The sequence below is a fragment of the Oncorhynchus mykiss genome, chromosome 6 (assembly GCF_013265735.2).
Source record: "Oncorhynchus mykiss isolate Arlee chromosome 6, USDA_OmykA_1.1, whole genome shotgun sequence".
In the NCBI taxonomy this organism is placed as follows: domain Eukaryota; kingdom Metazoa; phylum Chordata; class Actinopteri; order Salmoniformes; family Salmonidae; genus Oncorhynchus; species Oncorhynchus mykiss.
The window spans coordinates 5,970,466-5,997,836 of NC_048570.1; the positions used below are offsets into that span (position 1 = coordinate 5,970,466).

Genomic DNA, 27,371 nt, shown 5'->3' on the forward strand with positions numbered 1-27,371 from the left:
ACACATTCCATACCAGGGAACATTATCTAGTGGTCTCCTTCAGCCATCCTTTACCCACAAGATCACATTCCATACCAGGGAACATTATCTAGTGGTCTCCTTCAGCCATCCTTTACCCACAAGATCACATTCCATACCAGGGAACATTATCTAGTGGTCTCCTTCAGCCATCCTTTACCCACAAGATCACATTCCATACCAGGGAACATTATCCAGTAGTCTCCTTCAGCCATCCTTTACTCACAAGAACACATTCCATACCAGGGAACATTATCTAGTGGTCTCCTTCAGCCATCCTTTACCCACAAGATCACATTCCATACCAGGGAACATTATCTAGTGGTCTCCTTCAGCCATCCTTTACCCACAAGATCACATTCCATACCAGGGAACATTATCTAGTGGTCTCCTTCAGCCATCCTTTACCCACAAGATCACATTCCATACCAGGGAACATTATCTAGTGGTCTCCTTCAGCCATCCTTTACCCACAAGATCACATTCCATGCCAGGGAACATTATCCAGAGTGATTTAAAAGTCAATTCTAAATATGAAAATGTCCACAAGACAGTCAGTAAACCATAATAATCATCATATTTTATTCAATACAATATACACAGTCAGTAAAACATCAAATCACAAGGAACACTTCAAGCATCCTTATTCGTTGGGGTTTTCAGTACGAGTTCTTCACTCTTAAAGAGCAGGGCTTCACTCGACTGACTACTGACGATCGCTCGCTCTACGAAATGTCCTGCGGAGGCAAAGGGAAGAGAGAAGGGGGTGTCAGATATAGCTCGGCACGGTGCCTAGGTCTAGTCTATTGGTAGAGCTGCCGTCCCTGATCCACATACACCCCGGAGCAGAGGGGGATCCTCCCCCTTTCCCGTCCCTCTAACCACTCTTAAAAATGTTCCTTCATTTCATAATAATAAAAATACTAAGTAGGGAATTCCATGTAGATGTACCTATAGACAGCTGTTCTAGTCTTCTGGGTTCTAAGTAGGGAATTCCATGTAGATGTACCTATAGACAGCTGTTCTAGTCTTCTGGGTTCTAAGTAGGGAATTCCATGTAGATGTACCTATAGACAGCTGTTCTAGTCTTCTGGGTCCTAAGTAGGGGATTCCATGTAGATGTACCTATAGACAGCTGTTCTAGTCTTCTGGGTTCTAAGTAGGGGATTCCATGTAGATGTACCTATAGACAGCTGTTCTAGTCTTCTGGGTTCTAAGTAGGGGATTCCATGTAGATGTACCTACAGACAGCTGTTCTAGTCTTCTGGGTTCTAAGTAGGGAATTCCATGTAGATGTACCTATAGACAGCTGTTCTAGTCTTCTGGGTCCTAAGTAGGGGATTCCATGTAGATGTACCTATAGACAGCTTACATTGTTTAAGGGATATATCAGTGGAGACCACCTCTTCCTGGTCAGTAGGAGACACTATATTACATTGTTTAAGGGATATATCAGTGGAGACCACCTCTTCCTGGACAATAGGAGACACTATATTACATTGTTTAAGGGATATATTAGTGGAGACCACCTCTTTCAGGGCAATAGGAAACACCATATTTTTCTATATACTCAGCCAGGGAAAGGGAGAATCATGTCTAAACCAAATCAAAATGTATTTATATAGCCCTTCGTACATCAGCTGATATCTCAAAGTGCTGTACAGAAACCCAGCCTAAAACCCCAAACAGCAAGCAATGCAGGTGTAGAAGTGTAAACCAATTTAGGATGGTTCATTTTATAACTGGAGATTTAGCTGAATGTATCTATGATCTTCAATGCGTTTGGGAGCGATTGAGATACAGCAACATATCGTCAATGTATAACGAGATGACGTGATCAGCAGATTTTAGGGAAATTGGTGTTTTCATCGATTGACGAATTGCCTGGGCCATGAGTTCAATTTACAATAAAAAAATATCAAAGTATATTAAAAATACCTACCTATTGTTCACCTAATACATATTTTTTGCACTATTGGTTAGAGCCTATCAGTAAGCATTTCACTGTAAGGTCTACTACACCTGTTGTATTCAGCATTTCACTGTAAGGTCTACTACACCTGTTGTATTCAGCATTTCACTGTAAGGTCTACTACACCTGTTGTATTCAGCATTTCACTGTAAGGCCTACTACACCTGTTGTATTCAGCATTTCACTGTAAGGTCTACTACACCTGTTGTATTCAGCATTTCACTGTAAGGTCTACTACACCTGTTGTATTCAGCATTTCACTGTAAGGTCTACTACACCTGTTGTATTCAGCATTTCACTGTAAGGTCTACTACACCTGTTGTATTCAGCATTTCACTGTGAGGTCTACTACACCTGTTGTATTCAGCATTTCACTGTAAGGTCTACTACACCTGTTGTATTCAGCATTTCACTGTGAGGTCTACTACACCTGTTGTATTCAGCATTTCACTGTGAGGTCTACTACACCTGTTGTATTCAGCATTTCACTGTGAGGTCTACTACACCTGTTGTATTCAGCATTTCACTGTAAGGTCTACTACACCTGTTGTATTCAGCATTTCACTGTGAGGTCTACTACACCTGTTGTATTCAGCATTTCACTGTAAGGTCTACTACACCTGTTGTATTCAGCATTTCACTGTGAGGTCTACTACACCTGTTGTATTCAGCATTTCACTGTAAGGTCTACTACACCTGTTGTATTCAGCATTTCACTGTGAGGTCTACTACACCTGTTGTATTCAGCATTTCACTGTAAGGTCTACTACACCTGTTGTATTCAGCATTTCACTGTAAGGTCTACTACACCTGTTGTATTCAGCATTTCACTGTAAGGTCTACTACACCTGTTGTATTCAGCATTTCACTGTAAGGTCTACTACACCTGTTGTATTCAGCATTTCACTGTAAGGTCTACTACACCTGTTGTATTCAGCATTTCACTGTAAGGTCTACTACACCTGTTGTATTCAGCATTTCACTGTAAGGTCTACTACACCTGTTGTATTCAGCATTTCACTGTAAGGTCTACTACACCTGTTGTATTCAGCATTTCACTGTAAGGTCTACTACACCTGTTGTATTCAGCATTTCACTGTAAGGTCTACTACACCTGTTGTATTCAGCATTTCACTGTAAGGTCTACTACACCTGTTGTATTCAGCATTTCACTGTAAGGTCTACTACACCTGTTGTATTCAGCATTTCACTGTAAGGTCTACTACACCTGTTGTATTCAGCATTTCACTGTAAGGTCTACTACACCTGTTGTATTCAGCATTTCACTGTAAGGTCTACTACACCTGTTGTATTCAGCATTTCACTGTAAGGTCTACTACACCTGTTGTATTCAGCATTTCACTGTAAGGTCTACTACACCTGTTGTATTCAGCATTTCACTGTAAGGTCTACTACACCTGTTGTATTCAGCATTTCACTGTGAGGTCTACTACACCTGTTGTATTCAGCATTTCACTGTAAGGTCTACTACACCTGTTGTATTCAGCATTTCACTGTGAGGTCTACTACACCTGTTGTATTCATCATTTCACTGTAAGGTCTACTACACCTGTTGTATTCAGCATTTTACTGTAAGGTCTACTACACCTGTTGCATTCAGCATTTCACTGTAAGGTCTACTACACCTGTTGTATTCAGCATTTCACTGTAAGGTCTACTACACCTGTTGTATTCAGCATTTCACTGTAAGGTCTACTACACCTGTTGTATTCAGCATTTCACTGTAATGTCTACTACACCTGTTGTATTCAGCATTTCACTGTAAGGTCTACTACACCTGTTGTATTCAGCATTTCACTGTAAGGTCTACTACACCTGTTGTATTCAGCATTTCACTGTGAGGTCTACTACACCTGTTGTATTCAGCATTTCACTGTGAGGTCTACTACACCTGTTGTATTCAGCATTTCACTGTAAGGTCTACTACACCTGTTGTATTCAGCATTTCACTGTAAGGTCTACTACACCTGTTGTATTCAGCATTTCACTGTGAGGTCTACTACACCTGTTGTATTCAGCACTTCACTGTAAGGTCTACTACACCTGTTGTATTCAGCATTTCACTGTAAGGTCTACTACACCTGTTGTATTCAGCATTTCACTGTGAGGTCTACTACACCTGTTGTATTCAGCATTTCACTGTAAGGTCTACTACACTTGTTGTATTCAGCATTTCACTGTGAGGTCTACTACACCTGTTGTATTCAGCATTTCACTGTAAGGTCTACTACACCTGTTGTATTCAGCATTTCACTGTGAGGTCTACTACACCTGTTGTATTCAGCATTTCACTGTAAGGTCTACTACACCTGTTGTATTCAGCATTTCACTGTGAGGTCTACTACACCTGTTGTATTCAGCATTTCACTGTGAGGTCTACTACACCTGTTGTATTCAGCATTTCACTGTAAGGTCTACTACACCTGTTGTATTCAGCATTTCACTGTAAGGTCTACTACACCTGTTGTATTCAGCATTTCACTGTAAGGTCTACTACACCTGTTGTATTCAGCATTTCACTGTAAGGTCTACTACACCTGTTGTATTCAGCATTTCACTGTGAGGTCTACTACACCTGTTGTATTCAGCATTTCACTGTAAGGTCTACTACACCTGTTGTATTCAGCATTTCACTGTGAGGTCTACTACACCTGTTGTATTCAGCATTTCACTGTAAGGTCTACTACACCTGTTGTATTCGGCGCACGAGACAAATAAACTTTGATTTGATGTTTGTCAAATCAAATGAATTCATCATCATCATGGTAGGTACATACCGAAGCTAGCCGGCCGGTGGGAGCAGACATCCTCGACGACAGTCTGCATGTTGGCTATAAGCTGTTCCTTGGGCATGTCCAGCTGTGGCGAGGAAAAATGTTAAGCAGTTTTTATTTTTTCTGTTAAAAAGTAGACTCAGCGAAATGACTTTGCCACGAGTAGCATCGTATCCATTGCTATTAGCGAGATAATGTGATTAGTACTGAATACAAGGTAAACCAGTGGATTCTTCACACAACACACTAACAGACAGGGATGGACTGGCTCTGACTGCGGGTAACTCTTTTACCCAGGAGCCACTGCGGGAAAGAAATCAGAAGAAGAAATCACTGCGAAAATATCAATTTCAAGCTTTAAAATAACAACCATACTATAGCAAGCTTTGTTTTTATACTGAAAGACCCTCAGGCTTGACTGACTGATCCGTTTTCTAGCAGTGGTTCTGGTACCAGCCTTGACTTCTTTGACTGATTGACTGATCCGTTTTCTAGTAGTGGTTCTGGTACCAGCCTTTACTTTGACTGAGTGAGCCGTTTTCTAGTAGTGGTTCTGGTACCAGCCTTTACTTTGACTGAGTGAGTCGTTTTCTAGTAGTAGTTCTGGTACCAGCCTTTACTTTGACTGAGTGAGTCGTTTTCTAGTAGTGGTTCTGGTACCAGCCTTTACTTTGACTGACTGATCCGTTTTCTAGTAGTGGTTCTGGTACCAGCCTTTACTTCTTTGACTGAGTGAGTCGTTTTATAGTAGTGGTTCTGGTACCAGCCTTTACTTTGACTGAGTGAGTCGTTTTCTAGTAGTAGTTCTGGTACCAGCCTTTACTTCTTTGACTGAGTGAGTCGTTTTCTAGTAGTAGTTCTGGTACCAGCCTTTACTTCTTTGACTGAGTGAGTCGTTTTCTAGTAGTAGTTCTGGTACCAGCCTTTACTTCTTTGACTGAGTGAGTCGTTTTCTAGTAGTGGTTCTGGTACCAGCCTTTACTTTGACTGAGTGAGTCGTTTTCTAGTAGTAGTTCTGGTACCAGCCTTTACTTTGACTGAGTGATCCGTTTTCTAGTAGTGGTTCTGGTACCAGCCTTTACTTTGACTGAGTGAGTCATTTTCTAGTAGTGGTTCTGGTACCAGCCTTTACTTCTTTGACTGACTGATCCGTTTTCTAGTAGTGGTTCTGGTACCAGCCTTTACTTTGACTGAGTGAGTCGTTTTCTAGTAGTGGTTCTGGTACCAGCCTTTACTTTGACTGAGTGAGTCGTTTTCTAGTAGTGGTTCTGGTACCAGCCTTTACTTCTTTGACTGAGTGAGTTGTTTTCTAGTAGTGGTTCTGGTACCAGCCTTTACTTCTTTGACTGAGTGAGTTGTTTTCTAGTAGTGGTTCTGGTACCAGCCTTTACTTCTTTGACTGAGTGAGTTGTTTTCTAGTAGTGGTTCTGGTACCAGCCTTTACTTCTTTGACTGAGTGAGTTGTTTTCTAGTAGTGGTTCTGGTACCAGCCTTTACTTCTTTGACTGACTGAGTGAGCCGTTTGTTCTACATTGTAGAATAATAGTGAAGATATCAAAACTATGAAATAACACATATGGAATCATGTAGTAACCAAAAAAAGGGTGGCTACTTTGAAGAAACTAAAATATATTTTGATTTGTTTGACACATGATACAATGTAGAAAATAGTAAAATAAAATAAAAACTTGAATGAGTAGGTGTCCAAACTTTTGGCTGGTACTTTAAATATATACATATACACAATTTGAATAGCAGGACACCGTAAAGTCCACTATCCCTCTGAAGAGCATTATGTTGGAAGCACCTCTATGAGTGAGGCTGTTTGAGAAGGTTCGAATCCTAAGAAACCTGCCTTACACATTGTTGGAATTACAATAGACCAACATAGCTACTGTAGTAGGTCAACGCTGTGTACTGGGACACCTTGGTAGAGCATTGTGGTACTCATGTGAATTTGTTTTCTTTTTTGCCAATAGCTACTTTTCTTACTGAGGAGTTGGCAACACTGCTCCCAACACCTTCAGACTTACCGTTCCTACTCTAGTGATGACAGCGTCCTTCAGACTTACCGTTACTACTCTAGTGATGACAGCGTTCCTACTCTAGTGATGACAGCGTTCCTTCAGACTTACCGTTCCTTCTCTAGTGATGACAGCGTTCCTTCAGACTTACCGTTCCTTCTCTAGTGATGACAGCGTTCCTACTCTAGTGATGACAGCGTTCCTTCAGACTTACCGTTCCTACTCTAGTGATGACAGGGTTCCTACTCTAGTGATGACAGCGTTCCTTCAGACTTACCGTTCCTTCTCTAGTGATGACAGCGTTCCTACTCTAGTGATGACAGCGTTCCTTCAGACTTACCGTTCCTACTCTAGTGATGACAGGGTTCCTACTCTAGTGATGACAGCGTTCCTTCAGACTTACCGTTCCTTCTCTAGTGATGACAGCGTTCCTACTCTAGTGATGACAGCGTTCCTTCAGACTTACCGTTCCTTCTCTAGTGATGACAGCGTTCCTACTCTAGTGATGACAGTGTTCCTTCAGACTTACCGTTACTACTCTAGTGATGACAGCGTTCCTACTCTAGTGATGACAGCGTTCCTTCAGACTTACCGTTCCTTCTCTAGTGATGACAGCGTTCCTACTCTAGTGATGACAGCGTTCCTTCAGACTTACCGTTCCTTCTCTAGTGATGACAGCGTTCCTACTCTAGTGATGACAGCGTCCTTCAGACTTACCGTTCCTACTCTAGTGATGACAGCGTCCTTCAGACTTACCGTTCCTACTCTAGTGATGACAGCGTTCCTACTCTAGTGATGACAGCGTTCCTTCAGACTTACCGTTCCTACTCTAGTGATGACAGCGTTCCTACTCTAGTGATGACAGCGTTCCTTCAGACTTACCGTTCCTTCTCTAGTGATGACAGCGTTCCTACTCTAGTGATGACAGCGTTCCTACTCTAGTGATGACAGCGTTCCTTCAGACTTACCGTTCCTTCTCTAGTGATGACAGCGTTCCTACTCTAGTGATGACAGCGTTCCTACTCTAGTGATGACAGCCGTCCTACTCTAGTGATGACAGTGTTCCTTCAGACTTACCGTTCCTTCTCTAGTGATGACAGCGTCCTTCAGACTTACCGTTACTACTCTAGTGATGACAGCGTTCCTACTCTAGTGATGACAGCGTTCCTTCAGACTTACCGTTCCTTCTCTAGTGATGACAGCGTTCCTACTCTAGTGATGACAGCGTTCCTACTCTAGTGATGACAGCGTTCCTTCAGACTTACCGTTCCTTCTCTAGTGATGACAGCGTTCCTACTCTAGTGATGACAGCGTTCCTACTCTAGTGATGACAGCCGTCCTACTCTAGTGATGACAGTGTTCCTTCAGACTTACCGTTACTACTCTAGTGATGACAGCGTCCTTCAGACTTACCGTTCCTACTCTAGTGATGACAGCGTTCCTACTCTAGTGATGACAGCATTCCTTCAGACTTACCGTTCCTACTCTAGTGATGACAGCGTCCTTCTCCACTGCATACTCATGGCCAGTCTTGAACAACTCCAGCATCTTGGGAATGTCGACTCCAACCGACCCTGAAACAGTGAGACAGACAGACAGACAGATAGACAGACAGACAGAGAGAGAGAGAGAGAGAGAGACAGAGAGAGAAAGACAGACAGAGCACGTGAGAGAGACAGACAGAGAGACAGACAGACAGAGAAAGACAGACAGAGAGAGAAATATGGTTGTCATGTACTCCTAACTTCTACCTCTCTGAGCCTGGTTCCTCTCAAGTAAAGCTGGGGGGCTTAAAAACAGAAAACACCGACCACTTACCGCAGGCATTTTGTTGACAGTGTTCATTACGATAAGTACGTTAGCCTATTCTAGAGAAACGCAACGTTTCGAATTAAATACATTTTTGCTAACATGAATGATATTTAAAGGATGGCTACAACCATCAAACTAGCAGTGGTTCATGGGATAATAAAATAACCGTGGTACAAATGAATGTTAGAAACTAAAATGTATCATTGAATCGCATCGATTCAGTCAATTTGTTACAGTATGGATTTTTGTTAATATTTCCTCTACGTTTCTTTCTTCCAGGGAATTTCTTTGCCACTGTGCTTCTGATTGCTCTTTGGGGGATCTAAGGCGGGTTACTGTAAAGAACTTTCGTAAAGTGGACTGTATATGCAAATACAATTTGATTGATTGGTTGGTTGGTTGGTTGGTTGGTTGATTGGTTGATTACTGGAGTGTGACCTACCTCTCTTGTTCTTCGGGAACTTCTTTCGCAGTTTGTTCTTCAACGGCAGTAGTTTGGAGATCATGTCTGGGACCGCTACGTAGAAATCTGCATCCACTTCATCATCTAAGATCTACAATCATTAAGGACAACGGGTTGAGACATGAACTAAAACTAATGTGTGTGTAGGGGGTGGGGGGGGGGGGGGGGGGGGGGTGGCGGGTGGCAGAGAGAGAGAGACACAGAGACACAGAAAGACAGACAGAGAGAGAGAGAGACACACACAGAGACAGAGAAAGACAGACAGAGACACAGAGACTTGTGAAACTCACTTTCTGTACAAGGTCGGCCCCTCCCACAAACGCAGCTCCGTTCTCCTGGGCTACTTTAACTTGATCAGGATTCTGTACAGAAATAGACATAATAGACACAGTGTCATTTATTTACACAGTAATATCGTATGAGCACAATGCATGGGACCTATCCTGACATGGGGGGGGCGCAGGATACAGCTGATGTAAACGGTACCGTGAAATGCAAGTGTCATGGAACGTTACGTTAAGTGTGTTTATTTTAACTAAGACTTCACCCCCTGTATAATAAATTATAGAGATATAATGTAATTTAGCAGACTTCACCCCCTGTATAATAAATTATAGAGATATAATGTAATTTAGCAGACTTCACCCCCTGTATAATAAATTATAGAGATATAATGTAATTTAGCAGACTTCACCCCCTGTATAATAAATTATAGAGATATAATGTAATTTAGCAGACTTCACCCCCTGTATAATAAATTATAGAGATATAATGTGTAATTTAGCGGGCGCTTAGAGTACAGTGACTGCATACATGTTTTGTTTGCGCAATGCGGGAATTGAACCCACGCCCTTGATGTTGCTAGCGATACTTTCTTACTGTGGCACACAGAGGAGCCTCATGCTAGTTGACATACAGATTGTGTATTTTCATAAATCACCGCCAGCTCAACAAAAAATAATTTCAATAGAATGACGGATTAAAATTATTATTTTTAAATGACAGCAATGTCCGTCAAGGAAGACACAGCAGATTGATCAATTGAATATTTAGTTAGGACGAAAAAGGGAGATGATCAAGTATAAACAGTAGTTGATAGTCAGATAATATACCTCTGTGAAAACCGCAACTTTGTTGACTTCTGTCTTGAACGGATGAGGCAAATGAACAGTGCTGACAAAGGGATCCACTTTTTTCTGGAAGAGAAGATTCAAACCAAGCAGGTAAATACTGTACATCTTTGTTCTGATTCAAACCAAACAGGTAATACTGTACATCTGTTCTGCTTCTAACCAAGCAGGGGAATACTGTACATCTTTGTTCTGCTGTGAACTCAAAGCCGACATAAAAAAACTATGTGCATAACAGATGGATGAAGAAATCTGGATTTGACTAAACAATATTTACCTTCCTAGACTTCCATGACAATGGTCACCATGACAACACAAAGTGTACTTCCCAAACGGCACACCAGCCAGTACGTAGTGCACTACTTTTGAACAGAGTCTTTAGGGCCCTGGTAAAAGTAGTGCACTATATAGGGAACAGGGTGCCATAGGGCTCTGGTGAAAGTAGTGCACTATATAGGGAACAGGGTGCCATAGGGATCTGGTCTAAAGTAGTGCACTATATAGGGAACAGGGTGGCATAGGGCCCTGGTGAAAGTAGTGCACTATATAGGGAACAGGGTGACATAGGGACCTGGTGAAAGTAGTGCACTATATAGGGAACAGGGTGGCATTTGAGACACAGCCCAACCTCTTCTTTAAATCAACTATTCAAATGTTTTCTTAGTTTCGGGTGCTCTGAAATTATTCTGCGTTTCAATCTATGATTGTTACACACATTTTTCAACTTTTGTATTAATGATACAGCACTGTGAGGAAGTACGTACACCCCCTGAAAAGTTGTGCATTTGATTTATTTATTTTTTTTACATATTTTGGAGATTAGGATATGTGATCTTCATTTCAACACTGACAGATAAAGGTACCCTAATACAACAAATAACACTCAAATTATATTTGCAACCATTTATTTAACACAATTCTACAGAAATTAAATGTCCTTGGGCAGAAAAAAACGAGTACAGCCCACTTCAATAGCTTGTCTTGCCCCAGAAATCACTTCAATAGCTTGTGTTGCCCCAGAAATCACTTCAATAACTTGTGTTGCCCCAGAAATCACTTCAATAGCTTGTCTTGCCCCAGAAATCACTCCCATAACTTGTCTTGCCCCAGAAATCACTTCAATAGCTTGTGTTGCCCCAGAAATCACTTCAATAACTTGTCTTGCCCCAGAAATCACTTCAATAGCTTGTGTTGCCCCAGAAATCACTTCATGTAGGCATTTCTTGTGACTATCAGTCGACTGGGAGGAGTTTTTGTTCACTCTTGCATGTCTCCCTCAGCTTTTCTACAGGATCAACACCTGGGCTTTGACTCCATAACCCTCAGTATTTCTACAGGATCAACACCTGGGCTTTGACTCCATAACCCTCAGTATTTCTACAGGATCAACACCTGGGATTTGACTCCATAACCCTCAGTATTTCTACAGGATCAACACCTGGGCTTTGACTCCATAACCCTACATTTCTACAAGTGGTGCTCTCTGAATGTTCAGACAGACACAGCATTGGCCAAACTCCCTCTTTCTATATGAATCTGGTTTCATCGTTCCCTGCAGGCATCAGCTCTGCCATAACCACAGCTAGACTGGAGTTCAGAAGACAAAACAAATTCAGAAGACAAAACAAGCGAGAGGAATTCCTTGAAGATATTCAACACCCCTTGTTAGGACAATAAGTTTAATTTAATTTTTGAAGCAAACTGCACCACTATCCTATCAAGGGTTGATGAATATCTTCACATCTTCAGTCTTGATCTGCTACACGGGGTGACAGGGTAGCCTAGTTGTTAGAGTGTTGGACTAGTAACCGGAAGGTTGCAAGTTCAAATCCCAGAGCTGACAAGGTACAAATCTGTCATTCTGCCCCTGAAAAGGCAGTTAACCCACTGTTCCTAGGCCGTCATTGAAAATAAGAATTTGTTCTTAACTGACTTGCCTAGTTAAATAAAGGTAAACAAACTAACACTGTTCATGAACAGTTGCTCAAAAAGCGAGGGAGTGATTTCTTTTCTCCGAAGAGAAGAACTACAAATGTTTTTAAAAAATCTGTTCTATAGTTCTATTTTGCTCGTCCGTACCTTTTTCTCCAGCTTCATGTCCAACTTGAGGTTGATATAAACAGGCTGGTCCATAGTTGTGTAGTCCAGCGTCTGGAAACTCTTCAGCATGTCCACGGCCACCGCGGTCTCGTACACCGGCTTGGGGTAGAACCTGGTCACGTACACGTCATCCACCGGCGCCCACGCCGTCAGCCCGTACGGTTTGTGACGACCTGTGTTGTCTATAGGCTTCCGCTCTCTCTTCTCTTCTTTCTCTTTCTCATCTTTTTTGTCTTTTTTAAATGTCCTGTGGAGAAAAAAACATGTTTGTGTTATTTCAATGTCCTGTAGAGAGAGAAAAATGTGTTTTTATTAAATATGTTAATTTTGGTATATTGTGTGATGAATTATAATGTTTTATACACATGTTTTATTATTCTGTTTGAATTGTAATGTACAGTCGTGGCCAAACGTTTTGAGAATGACAGAAATATACATTTTCACAGAGTCTGCTGCCTCAGTTTGTATGATGGCAATTTGCATATAGTCCAGAATGTTATGAAGAATGATCAGATGAATTGCAAATAATTGCAAAGTCCTTCTTTTCCATGCAAATGAATTGAATCCCCCAAAAAACATTTCAACTGCATTTTAGCACTGCCACAAAAGGACCAGCTGACATCATGTCAGTGATTCTCTCGTTAACACAGGTGTGAGTGTTGACGAGGACAAGGCTGGAGATCACTGTCATGCTGATTGAGTTCGAATAACAGACTGGAAGCTTCTAAGGGAGGGTGGTGCTTGGAATCATTGTTCTTCCTCTGTCAACCATGGTTACCTGCAAGGAAACACGTGCCGTCATCATTGCTTTGCACAAAAAGGGCTTCACAGGCAAGGATATTACTGCCAGTAAGATTGCACCTAAATCAACTATTTATCGGATCATCAAGAACTTCAAGGAGAGCGGTTCAATTGTTGTGAAGAAGGCTTCAGGGTGCACAAGAAAGTCCAGCAAGCGCCAGGACCGTCTCCTACAGTTGATTCAGCTGTGGGATCGGGGCACCATCAGTACAGAGCTTGCTCAGGAATGGCAGCAGGCAGGTGTGAGTGCATCTGCACGCACAGTGAGACGAAGACTTTTGGAGGATGGCCTGGTGTCAAGAAGGGCAGCAAAGAAGCCACTTCTCTCCAGGAAAAACATCAGGAACAGATTGATATTCTGCAAAAGGTACAGGAATTGGACTGCTGAGGACTGGGGTAAAGTCATTTTCTCTGATGAATCCCCTTTCTGATAGTTTGGGGCATCCGGAAAAAAGCTTGCCCGGAGAAGACAAGGTGAGCGCTACCATCAGTCCTGTGTCATGCCAACATTAAAGAATCCTGAGACCATTCATGTGTGGGTTTGTTTCTCAGCCAAGGGAGTGGGCTCACTCACAATTTTGCCTAAGAACACAGCCATGAATAAAGAATGGTACCAACACATCCTCCGAGAGCAACTTCTCCCAACCATCCAGGAACAGTTTGGTGACGAACAATGCCTTTTCTAGCATGATGGAGCACCTTGCCATAAGGCAAACGTGATAACTAAGTGGCTCGGGGAACAAAACATAGATATTTTGGGTCCATGGCCAGGAAACTCCCCAGACCTTAATCCCATTGAGAACTTGTGGTCAATCCTAAAGAGGCGCTGGACAAACAAAACCCCCAAATTCTGACAAACTCCAAGCATTGATTATGCAAGAATGGGCTGCCATCAGTCAGGATGTGGCCCAGAAGTTAATTGACAGCATAACAGGGTGGATTGCAGAGGTCATTCTCAAAAATGTTGTACACGACTGTAAAAATAGATGCTTCATCTCAATGGACTCCCTGTAGAGATGAAATATGTTTGTGATTTTTTTTGTCTGATGGTGAATAATAATGTCTAAGATAAATGCATGTGTAAATGCCCATTCAGTAAACAACACATTTTATATTCCATCTGACTCTGTGAACGGAGAACATTCGATGTGTGTGTGTGTGTGTGTGTGTTAAATGACTTACTTCGCGGCAGCATAGGTCCTAACAGGAAGATGTCTGAGTGCAACCGGAGAAACACTCTTATATGTTGGACCACCAGCCACCAGGAGATGTCTTTGGCATCCTGCTAAAACTAAGAGAAAACCAACCACATAGCAAGTCACTTCGAGCTGGAATCCTTAAATGGTGAATCAACCACATTAAATTTACGATATTACAACAAAGAAGTTAACGCAAACAACAAACAGTTTGATTTCTCCCTCAGACATCTAAGCATGCACGATATAAGAGCACAATATGTACAGTAATGTTCCCCCACAAGGCTGCGGGCCTTTCCTTAGCTTGGCAACAAAAACAATAACAGCAGTGAGATAACGCCGTTAAGATTTGACTTTTACCTCACCACATTCCTAAAGAAAAGAATGTACTTTTTACTCCATACATTTTCCCTGACAGCCAAAAGTACTTGTTACATTTCGAATGGTTAGAAGAAGGACACTGGTCCAATTCACACACTTATCAAGAGAACTTCCCTGGTCATCTCTTACTGCCTCTGATCTGGAGGACTCACTAAACAGAGAACATCCCTGGTCATCCCTACTGCCTCTGATCTGGTGGACTCACTAAACAGAGAACATCCCTGGTCATCCCTACTGCCTCTGATCTGGAGGACTCACTAAACAGAGAACATCCCTGGTCATCCCTACTGCCTCTGATCTGGAGGACTCACTAAACAGAGAACATCCCTGGTCATCCCTACTGCCTCTGATCTGGAGGACTCACTAAACAGAGAACATCCCTGGTCATCCCTACTGCCTCTGATCTGGAGGACTCACTAAACAGAGAACATCCCTGGTCATCCCTACTGCCTCTGATCTGGAGGACTCAGTAAACAGAGAACATCCCTGGTCATCCCTACTGCCTCTGATCTGGAGGACTCGGTAAACAGAGAACATGCCTGGTCATCCCTACTGCCTCTGATCTGGAGGACTCACTAAACAGAGAACATCCCTGGTCATCTCTTACTGCCTCTGATCTGGAGGACTCACTAAACACAAATCAATGTTTAATTATGCCCCTGGCTATCTGCTAATTAAATAAGGAATTTGAAATTAATTTATACTTTTGATACTTAAGGACATTTAAAACCAAATACTTTTTACTCTAGTAGTATTTCACTGGGTGACTTTCACTTGAGGGTAAATCCATTTCAAGTCAATAACTTTGACAGCACTTCTTATGGTTTGAAGGAAACCTTCCATTCATACAGTGTATTCAGAAAGTATTCAGACCCCTGTACTTTTTCCACATTTTGTTACGTTACAGCCTTATTCTAAAGTTGATAAAAAACGTTTTAACTCTCAATCTACATTCAATACCCCATAATGACAAAGCAAAAACAGGTTTAGACATTTTTGCAAATGCATTAAAAATACTAAACTGATATACAACATTTACATAAGTACTCAGACATTTACATAAGTACTCAGACATTTACATAAGTACTTTATTCAGTAATTTGTTCAAGCAGCGATTACAGCATCAAGTCTTCTTGGGTATGATGTTAGAAGCTTGGCACACCTGTCTTTGGGGAGTTTCTCCCATTCTTCTCTGCAGATCCTCTCAAGCTCTGTCAGGATGGGTGGGGAGCGTCGCTGCACAGCTATTTTCAGGTCTCTCCAAGGATGTTCAATCGGGTTAAAGTCCGGGTTCTGGCTGGGCCACTCAAGGACATTGAGACTTGTCCCAAAGCCACTCCTGCGTTTTCTTGGCTGTGTGCGCTCTCTGTACTTTTCTCCGTTCATCTTTCCCTCGATCCCGATTTGTCTCCCAGTCCCTGAGGCTGAAAAACATCCCCACAGCATGATGATGCTGCCACCACCATGCTTCACAGTAGGGAAGGTGTCAGGTGTCCCCCAGACATGACGCTTGGCATTCAGGCAAAATAGTTCAATCAGACCAGAGAATCTTGTTTGTCATGGTCAACGTCCTTTAGGTGCCTTTTGACCTTCTGGAAGATTCTCCCATCTCCACAGAGGAACTCTGGAGCTCTGTCAGAGTGACCATCAGGTTCTTGTTCACCTCCCTGACCAAGGCACTTCTCCCCCGATTGCTCAGTTTGGCCAGGCGGCCAGCTCTAGGAAGAGTTTTGGTGGTTCCAAAATTCTTCCATTTAAGAATGATGGAGGCCACGGTGTTCTTGGGGGCTTTCGATGTTGCAGAAATTCTCTCTCTGACCTCTACGGACAATTCCTTCGACCTCATGACTTGGTTTTTGATCTAACATGCACTGTCAACTAGATGTCAACCAATTATGATTTTTCAATGCCGATACCGATTATTGGAGGACCAAAAAAAGGCGATATCGATTAATCAGACGGTTTTTATTTATCTATTTGTAATAATGACAATTACAACAATACTGAATGAACACTTATTTTAACTTAATATAATACATCAATAAAATCTATTTAGCCTCAAATAAATAATGAAACATGTTCAATTTGGTTTAAATAATGCAAAAACAAAGTGTTGGAGAAGAAAGTAAGAGTGCAATATGTGCTATGTAAGAAAGCTAACGTTTCAGTTCCTTGCTCAGAACATGAGAACATATGAAAGCTGGTGGTTCCTTTTAACATGAGTCTTCAATATTCCCAGGTAAGAAGTTTTAGGTTGTAGTTATTATAGGAATTATAGGACTATTTCTCTGTATCCGATCTATATTTCATATACCTTTGACTATTGGATGTTCTTAAGTATTAACTATTGCCAGTGTAACAGTATAGCTTCCGTCCCTCTCCTCGCTCCTACCTGGGCTCGAACCAGGAACACGTCGACAACAGACACCCTCGAAGCAGCGTTACCCATGCAGAGCAAGGGGAACAACTACTCCAAGTCTCAGAGTGAGTGACGTTTGGAACGCTATTAGCGCGCAACCTGCTAACTAGCTAGCCATTTCACATCGGTTACACCGAAGTTGAAGTCATAAACAGCGCAATGCTTGAGGCACAACGAAGAGCTGCTGGCAAAACGCACGAAAGTGCTGTTTGAATGAATGATTACGAGCCTGCTGGTGCCTACCATTGCTCAGTCAGACTGCTCCACCAAATCATAGACTTAGTTATAACATAACAACACACAGAAATACGAGCCTTCGGGTCATTAATATGGTCGAATCCGGAAACTATCATCTCGAAAACAAGACGTTTATTCTTTCCGTGAAATACGGAACCGTTCCGTATTTTATCTAACGGGTGGCATCCCTAAGTCTAAATATTCCTGTTACATTGCACAACCTTCAATGTTATGTCATAATTATGTAAAATTCTGGCAAATTAGTTCGTAACGAGTCAGGCGGCCCAAACTGTTGCATATACCCTGACTCTGCGTGCAATGAACGCAAGAGAAGTGACACCATTTCACCTGGTTAACATTGCCTGCTAACCTGGATTTATTTTAGCTAAATATGCAGGTTTAAAAATATATACTTCTGTGTAGTGATTTTAAGAAAGGCATTGATGTTTATGGTTAGGTACAGTCGTGCAACGATTATGCTTTTTTCGCAAATGCGCTTTTGTTAAATCATCCCGTTTGGCGAAGTAGGCTGTCTTTGTTAGGAAGAAATAGTCTTTACACAGTTCGCAACGAGCCAGGCGGCCCAAACTGCTGCATATACCATGACTCTGTTGCAAGAGAAGTGACACAATTTCCCTAGTTAAAATAAATTCATGTTAGCAGGCAATATTAACTAAATATGCATACTTGTGTATTGATTTTAAGAAAGGCATTGATATTTATAGTTAGGTACACGTTGGAGCAACGACAGTCCTTTTTCGTGAATGCGCATCGATTATATGCAACGCAGGACACGCTAGATAAACTAGTAATATTATCAACCATGTGTAGTTAACTAGTGATTATGATTGATTGGTTGTTTTTTATAAGATAAGTTTAATGCTAGCTAGCAACTTACCATGGATTCTGCTGCATTCGCATAACAGGCAGGCTCCTCGTGGAGTGCAATGTAAGGCAGGTGGTCAGAGTGTTGGACTAGTTAACCGTAAGGTTGCAAGATCGAATCCACTAGCTGACAAGGTACAAATCTGTCATTCTGCCCCTGAACAGGCAGTTAACCCACCGTTCCTAGGCCGTCATTGAAAATAAGAATGTGTTCTTAACTGACTTGCCTGGTTAAATAAAGTTGTAAAAAGAAAACTGGCCAAATCGGTGTCCAAAAATACAGATTTCCGATTGTTATGAAAACATGAAATCGACCATTCCGATTAATCGGTCGACCTCTACTGTCAACTGTGGGACCTTAAATAGACAGCTGTATGCCTTTCCAAGTCATGTCCAATGAATTGAATTTAGCACAGCTGGGCTACAATCAAGTTATAGAAATGTCTCAAGGATGATCAATGGAAACAGGATGCCCTGAGCTCAATTTCAAGTCTCATAGCAAAGGGTCTGAATACTCATGTAAATAAGATGTGTTTTTTCTATTTTTTTATAAATGTGCAACATTTTCTAAAAACCTGTTTTCCCTTTGTCATTATTGGGTATAGTGTGTAGATTGATGAAATAAAAATGTTTCCTCATCAATATTAGAATAAGGATGTAAAGTAACAAAATGTGGAAAAAGTCAAGGGGTCTGAATACTTTTCAACGGGAAAAAGTCACACTGCCCCGAGCTGGAGATATCAGGTCAGTTACCTTCCCTAGTCAGCTGGAGATATCAGGTCAGTTACCTTCCCTGGTCAGTCAGTCAGCTGGAGATATCAGGTCAGTTACCTTCCCTGGTCAGTCAGTCAGCTGGAGATATCAGGTCAGTTACCTTCCCTGGTCAGCTGGAGATATCAGGTCAGTTACCTTCCCTGGTCAACCAGTCAGCTGGAGATATCAGGTCAGTTACCTTCCCTGGTCAACCAGTCAGCTGGAGATATCAGGTCAGTTACCTTCCCTGGTCAACCAGTCAGCTGGAGATATCAGGTCAGTTATCACCATCTTTACTTTTACTCAAATATGAACATTTGGTACCTTTTCCACCACTGGACGTTTCAGCTGTCCAGTTAATTGTATGTTTTTCTAACCAGGCAATTAGTTAAGAACAAACTCTTATGTACAATGACGACATTCCCTGGCCAAACCAGGAAGACGCCGCCCTATGAGACCCCAAATCACGGCCGGTTGTGATTCAGCCTTGATTGCTGATTGATTGTTTAAAGTAAAGACGCATTTCACCCGACAATCTGTGAAGTTTAGCCAACTTAGAAACATGAAATCAACATATCCAAAAGGTTTGCATAGTAACGTTAGGTGACGAAAAAAAAATACAGGAATCGTATTCAAAACAAGTCGTACTCGTAGATACAATGTCAGACATTGATTGTGTCATCACGCTCACCAGCATAGACACTGCTGGGCAGATCAGTTAACCACACTAGAAAATGAGTTAGCGCACAGTGGTACATTTATGGACGCGATTTAAGCGTAAAAACAACAACTGGTTAGTTAGTCATATACTGGCGATAGTAGCTAAGACACTAGAACTTGCTAAAAATCTAACCTCGCTAATTAGCTACTGGCCCAAGTCGGCAGCTAAGAACTAACCCGACAATGTATTGGCAAGTTCTGATATATGTCGATATTTTATTGTAATAGTTGAATTGCATGAGAACAGACAACAACAAAAAAACAGTTCGTGGAACTGACCTTTTACAATCCTCGTGCAGGTTGCCATATTTGGTTTCTACGGGTGTCCTTCATTCAATTCGTCTCGTTTAGAAACAACGGAAGGTAACTTGGTTCCGAGGGGCACATACATGGCCCGTGCAATCTGGGATATTTGGGACGTCCATACCCCACATTGAAGTTGGAATTCAAAAGGTTTACATTTAGACACTAATCGGACAACACGTTCCGCTGTGTGTTCAAGTTGTCAGAACTGCTGATATGCATTTCTGACTGATGTTTGCAGATGTCATGAATGGAGGGTTTTGACAGCTCACAGCTGGAAACTAAACTTCTCTTGCAAATCAGGCCCGATGCAGTTGCATAGCTGTTGCTACGTTTGACATTTAGCGATACCCACTACTGTCAGCTAACAAATCAACAACAAGCAATTGTCACTATGTTTACAATCAACGATAGCTACTATTGCAAATGGCTAGTTAACTTCATTGAAATGTACAGTAGATAGCTAGGTTGGTTGGTTGGTAAAGCATTTACAATAGTGTTTTAAGTTAGTTATCAGACATAAATAAACCGTGTCTGCAGTTGCCAATATACTTCGAAAATATATCATTGGATGACAACCCCAGTGTTTATTTCATAACATGGGGTCTGCAGCCACTCAGCAGCCTAGGAACAAGCCCTGTTAAAGCGTTATTGATACTGTGATGCTGGTGCCACTGTCACCGCAACAGGACACGTGACCGGATGCTGGCGCCACTGTCACCGCAACAGGACACGTGACCGGATGCTGGCACCGCTGTCACCGCAACAGGACATGTGACCGTCTTGTGTTTAAACAGAAAAAACGCTTATGTAACTACTAAGCGCGATCCAAACTTCTTCTAGCCACCCATGAGGGAGGAACCTACATGCCAAGTATAGACCATATCTTGTGTTCCCTGCAGGTTGTTGAAAAGAGCAGAAGCTCAGTTCAGATTCCAGTCCTACCTACCTACAGGTTATGGAACATTTCCTTAATAAGGAGAAAGCCCCCCAAATCTATGTAAAAAAGACACTACAGTAAATAGTATTGTAACGACCCTGCGTTTATAATCGCGGATATCGACTCTACCGGTCGAGCATGCTTTTGGGACACAGTCGATAGCACGCTGGACTTCGGGCTAGAAGGTCGAGGGTTCGAGTATACTGCTCCCTGCCTGTTTCATTACAGTGTCTATTACCGTTTTTACAATAGCAATACTACAGTATTTATACTATAATAAACCTTACTACAGTATACTACAGTCATGTCCGCAAAAATACTACAGTGAACTGAATACTATAGTATACTACAGTCATCACGGTTGTGTTTTTGCGCAACAACACTACTGTGAATTCTATAGTATATCAATAGTAATACTACAGTATTTATACTAAAATAAACGTTACTATAGTATACTACAGTTATGCCCACATCACTCCAGTAAATACTATAGTATATCAATAGTAATACTACAGTATTTATACTGAAATAAACGTTACTATAGTATACTACATTTATGCCCGCATCACTCCAGTAAATACTATAGTATTATTACAGTATTTAGAGACACATTTTTATTCATATGGTAAAACTCTACTTTGTTATTTGTTGGGTTATTTGTTCCCAGAACTCCCACTGCATTGAATCAGGTCCATAAAATCAACTTTGAATGACATTCAGGCGTCCAAATGAGTCAGTCTCATAACTGAACCTAATTTTATCTCAGTATGAGCAGAGCACATACCTTCTTTCGTCGTTCTATAATCTACCTTGATGGAAATAAAGTGCCTTTAGCATTGCGTGTTTATTTTTAAATGTTTTATTTATTTTACCTTTTATTTAACTAGGCAAGTCAGTTAAGAACAAATTCTTATTTTCAATGGCGGCCTAGGAACAGTGGGTTAACTGCCTGTTCAGGGGGCAGAACGACAGATTTGTACCTTGTCAGCTCGGGGATTTGATCTTGCAACCTTCCGGTTACTAGTCCAACGCTCTAACCACTAGGCAACCTGCCTCCCTCCTCTAACCACTAGGCAACCTGCCTCCCTCCTCTAACCACTAGGCAACCTGCCTCCCTCCTCTAACCACTAGGCAACCTGCCTCCCTCCTCTAACCACTAGGCTACCTGCCTCCCTCCTCTAACCACTAGGCTACCTGCCTCCCTCCTCTAACCACTAGGCTACCTGCCTCCCTCTTCTAACCACTAGGCTACCTGCCTCCCTCCTCTAACCACTAGGCAACCTGCCTCCCTCCTCTAACCACTAGGCTACCTGGCACAGTCAAGGTTACAACAGTGCTACTGACTGGTACTTTCCTATAGCTTTCAATAACTTTTCCCCATAACTGTTTCACTGACAATCAGCTCTGCACACTCAAACTGAAATTTCAAGTATCCTCCCCTAGAATGAAATCCCCTAGAGAAAGCAGGTACCTCAAGAGACCATGTGTAATTCAATCTTTGGTGTTTGTCTACTAGGCATTTAACCTAGTTTGTTAGTGTTACCAGGCCTTTTAACCTGGTTTGTTAGTGTTACCAGGCCTTTTCACCTGGTTTGTTAGTGTTACCAGGCCTTTTAACCTGGTGTGTTAGTGTTACCAGGCCTTTTAACCTGATCTGGTGGTGTCCGTGTTCCTCAGATTAACAGGTATGCCAAAGGAAAACTATGATCCCCCGGATCCTCGTCGACTATACACCATCATGTCAGCCGAGGAGGTAGCCAACGGGAAAAAGTCACACTGGGCCGAGGTCAGTTACCTTCCCTGGTCAGTCAGTCAGTTGGAGATATCAGGTCAGTTACCTTCCCCAGTCAGTCAGTCAGCTGGAGATATCAGGTCAGTTACCTTCCCTGGTCAGTCAGTCAGCTGGAGATATCAGGTCAGTTACCTTCCCTGGTCAGTTGGAGATATCAGGTCAGTTACCTTCCCTGGTCAGCTGGAGATATCAGGTCAGTTACCTTCCCTGGTCAGTCAGTCAGCTGGAGATATCAGGTCAGTTACACTGTCAACTAGATGTCAACCAATTATGATTTTTCAATGCCGATACCGATTATTGGAGGACCAAAAAAAGGCGATATCGATTAATCAGACGGTTTTTATTTATCTATTTGTAATAATGACAATTACAACAATACTGAATGAACACTTATTTTAACTTAATATAATACATCAATAAAATCTATTTAGCCTCAAATAAATAATGAAACATGTTCAATTTGGTTTAAATAATGCAAAAACAAAGTGTTGGAGAAGAAAGTAAGAGTGCAATATGTGCTATGTAAGAAAGCTAACGTTTCAGTTCCTTGCTCAGAACATGAGAACATATGAAAGCTGGTGGTTCCTTTTAACATGAGTCTTCAATATTCCCAGGTAAGAAGTTTTAGGTTGTAGTTATTATAGGAATTATAGGACTATTTCTCTGTATCCGATCTATATTTCATATACCTTTGACTATTGGATGTTCTTAAGTATTAACTATTGCCAGTGTAACAGTATAGCTTCCGTCCCTCTCCTCGCTCCTACCTGGGCTCGAACCAGGAACACGTCGACAACAGACACCCTCGAAGCAGCGTTACCCATGCAGAGCAAGGGGAACAACTACTCCAAGTCTCAGAGTGAGTGACGTTTGGAACGCTATTAGCGCGCAACCTGCTAACTAGCTAGCCATTTCACATCGGTTACACCGAAGTTGAAGTCATAAACAGCGCAATGCTTGAGGCACAACGAAGAGCTGCTGGCAAAACGCACGAAAGTGCTGTTTGAATGAATGATTACGAGCCTGCTGGTGCCTACCATTGCTCAGTCAGACTGCTCCACCAAATCATAGACTTAGTTATAACATAACAACACACAGAAATACGAGCCTTCGGGTCATTAATATGGTCGAATCCGGAAACTATCATCTCGAAAACAAGACGTTTATTCTTTCCGTGAAATACGGAACCGTTCCGTATTTTATCTAACGGGTGGCATCCCTAAGTCTAAATATTCCTGTTACATTGCACAACCTTCAATGTTATGTCATAATTATGTAAAATTCTGGCAAATTAGTTCGTAACGAGTCAGGCGGCCCAAACTGTTGCATATACCCTGACTCTGCGTGCAATGAACGCAAGAGAAGTGACACCATTTCACCTGGTTAACATTGCCTGCTAACCTGGATTTATTTTAGCTAAATATGCAGGTTTAAAAATATATACTTCTGTGTAGTGATTTTAAGAAAGGCATTGATGTTTATGGTTAGGTACAGTCAAGCAACGATTATGCTTTTTTCGCAAATGCGCTTTTGTTAAATCATCCCGTTTGGCGAAGTAGGCTGTCTTTGTTAGGAAGAAATAGTCTTTACACAGTTCGCAACGAGCCAGGCGGCCCAAACTGCTGCATATACCATGACTCTGTTGCAAGAGAAGTGACACAATTTCCCTAGTTAAAATAAATTCATGTTAGCAGGCAATATTAACTAAATATGCATACTTGTGTATTGATTTTAAGAAAGGCATTGATATTTATAGTTAGGTACACGTTGGAGCAACGACAGTCCTTTTTCGTGAATGCGCATCGATTATATGCAACGCAGGACACGCTAGATAAACTAGTAATATTATCAACCATGTGTAGTTAACTAGTGATTATGATTGATTGGTTGTTTTTTATAAGATAAGTTTAATGCTAGCTAGCAACTTACCATGGATTCTGCTGCATTCGCATAACAGGCAGGCTCCTCGTGGAGTGCAATGTAAGGCAGGTGGTCAGAGTGTTGGACTAGTTAACCGTAAGGTTGCAAGATCGAATCCACTAGCTGACAAGGTACAAATCTGTCATTCTGCCCCTGAACAGGCAGTTAACCCACCGTTCCTAGGCCGTCATTGAAAATAAGAATGTGTTCTTAACTGACTTGCCTGGTTAAATAAAGTTGTAAAAAGAAAACTGGCCAAATCGGTGTCCAAAAATACAGATTTCCGATTGTTATGAAAACATGAAATCGACCATTCCGATTAATCGGTCGACCTCTACTGTCAACTGTGGGACCTTAAATAGACAGCTGTATGCCTTTCCAAGTCATGTCCAATGAATTGAATTTAGCACAGCTGGGCTACAATCAAGTTATAGAAATGTCTCAAGGATGATCAATGGAAACAGGATGCCCTGAGCTCAATTTCAAGTCTCATAGCAAAGGGTCTGAATACTCATGTAAATAAGATGTGTTTTTTCTATTTTTTTATAAATGTGCAACATTTTCTAAAAACCTGTTTTCCCTTTGTCATTATTGGGTATAGTGTGTAGATTGATGAAATAAAAATGTTTCCTCATCAATATTAGAATAAGGATGTAAAGTAACAAAATGTGGAAAAAGTCAAGGGGTCTGAATACTTTTCAACGGGAAAAAGTCACACTGCCCCGAGCTGGAGATATCAGGTCAGTTACCTTCCCTAGTCAGCTGGAGATATCAGGTCAGTTACCTTCCCTGGTCAGTCAGTCAGCTGGAGATATCAGGTCAGTTACCTTCCCTGGTCAGTCAGTCAGCTGGAGATATCAGGTCAGTTACCTTCCCTGGTCAGCTGGAGATATCAGGTCAGTTACCTTCCCTGGTCAACCAGTCAGCTGGAGATATCAGGTCAGTTACCTTCCCTGGTCAACCAGTCAGCTGGAGATATCAGGTCAGTTACCTTCCCTGGTCAACCAGTCAGCTGGAGATATCAGGTCAGTTATCACCATCTTTACTTTTACTCAAATATGAACATTTGGTACCTTTTCCACCACTGGACGTTTCAGCTGTCCAGTTAATTGTATGTTTTTCTAACCAGGCAATTAGTTAAGAACAAACTCTTATGTACAATGACGACATTCCCTGGCCAAACCAGGAAGACGCCGCCCTATGAGACCCCAAATCACGGCCGGTTGTGATTCAGCCTTGATTGCTGATTGATTGTTTAAAGTAAAGACGCATTTCACCCGACAATCTGTGAAGTTTAGCCAACTTAGAAACATGAAATCAACATATCCAAAAGGTTTGCATAGTAACGTTAGGTGACGAAAAAAAAATACAGGAATCGTATTCAAAACAAGTCGTACTCGTAGATACAATGTCAGACATTGATTGTGTCATCACGCTCACCAGCATAGACACTGCTGGGCAGATCAGTTAACCACACTAGAAAATGAGTTAGCGCACAGTGGTACATTTATGGACGCGATTTAAGCGTAAAAACAACACAACTGGTTAGTTAGTCATATACTGGCGATAGTAGCTAAGACACTAGAACTTGCTAAAAATCTAACCTCGCTAATTAGCTACTGGCCCAAGTCGGCAGCTAAGAACTAACCCGACAATGTATTGGCAAGTTCTGATATATGTCGATATTTTATTGTAATAGTTGAATTGCATGAGAACAGACAACAACAAAAAAACAGTTCGTGGAACTGACCTTTTACAATCCTCGTGCAGGTTGCCATATTTGGTTTCTACGGGTGTCCTTCATTCAATTCGTCTCGTTTAGAAACAACGGAAGGTAACTTGGTTCCGAGGGGCACATACATGGCCCGTGCAATCTGGGATATTTGGGACGTCCATACCCCACATTGAAGTTGGAATTCAAAAGGTTTACATTTAGACACTAATCGGACAACACGTTCCGCTGTGTGTTCAAGTTGTCAGAACTGCTGATATGCATTTCTGACTGATGTTTGCAGATGTCATGAATGGAGGGTTTTGACAGCTCACAGCTGGAAACTAAACTTCTCTTGCAAATCAGGCCCGATGCAGTTGCATAGCTGTTGCTACGTTTGACATTTAGCGATACCCACTACTGTCAGCTAACAAATCAACAACAAGCAATTGTCACTACGTTTACAATCAACGATAGCTACTATTGCAAATGGCTTAATAAGGAGAAAGCCCCCCAAATCTATGTAAAAAAGACACTACAGTAAATAGTATTGTAACGACCCTGCGTTTATAATCGCGGATATCGACTCTACCGGTCGAGCATGCTTTTGGGACACAGTCGATAGCACGCTGGACTTCGGGCTAGAAGGTCGAGGGTTCGAGTATACTGCTCCCTGCCTGTTTCATTACAGTGTCTATTACCGTTTTTACAATAGCAATACTACAGTATTTATACTATAATAAACCTTACTACAGTATACTACAGTCATGTCCGCAAAAATACTACAGTGAACTGAATACTATAGTATACTACAGTCATCACGGTTGTGTTTTTGCGCAACAACACTACTGTGAATTCTATAGTATATCAATAGTAATACTACAGTATTTATACTAAAATAAACGTTACTATAGTATACTACAGTTATGCCCACATCACTCCAGTAAATACTATAGTATATCAATAGTAATACTACAGTATTTATACTGAAATAAACGT

General features: G+C 41.6%; 1 protein-coding gene across 1 annotated transcript; it reads right to left on the minus strand.

Annotated features, from left to right (window-relative positions):
* Window positions 1–572: 572 nt before the first annotated feature.
* mrpl1 (mitochondrial ribosomal protein L1) lies at window positions 573–20,140 on the minus strand. Its single transcript, XM_036979250.1, has 9 exons — window positions 19,986–20,140; window positions 14,298–14,406; window positions 12,294–12,561; window positions 10,197–10,280; window positions 9,375–9,446; window positions 9,064–9,175; window positions 8,286–8,383; window positions 4,789–4,870; window positions 573–755 (listed from the first exon to the last, which is right to left on the minus strand). The coding sequence occupies exons 1-9, from the start codon at window positions 20,011–20,013 to the stop codon at window positions 652–654; spliced, it is 957 nt and encodes a 318-aa protein (XP_036835145.1). The 5' UTR covers window positions 20,014–20,140; the 3' UTR covers window positions 573–651.
* Between the last annotated feature and the right edge of the window lie 7,231 nt (window positions 20,141–27,371).

Coding starts and splice junctions, on each gene's coding strand:
- mrpl1 (XM_036979250.1), bottom strand. CDS start 20,013: ATGGCAACCTGCACGAGGATTGTAAAAG. Junction 9,447..10,196: donor AAGTTGCGGTTTTCACAGAG/GTATATTATCTG, acceptor ATTTCTGTACAG/AATCCTGATCAAGTTAAAGT. Junction 9,176..9,374: donor GGGCCGACCTTGTACAGAAA/GTGAGTTTCACA, acceptor TAATGATTGTAG/ATCTTAGATGATGAAGTGGA.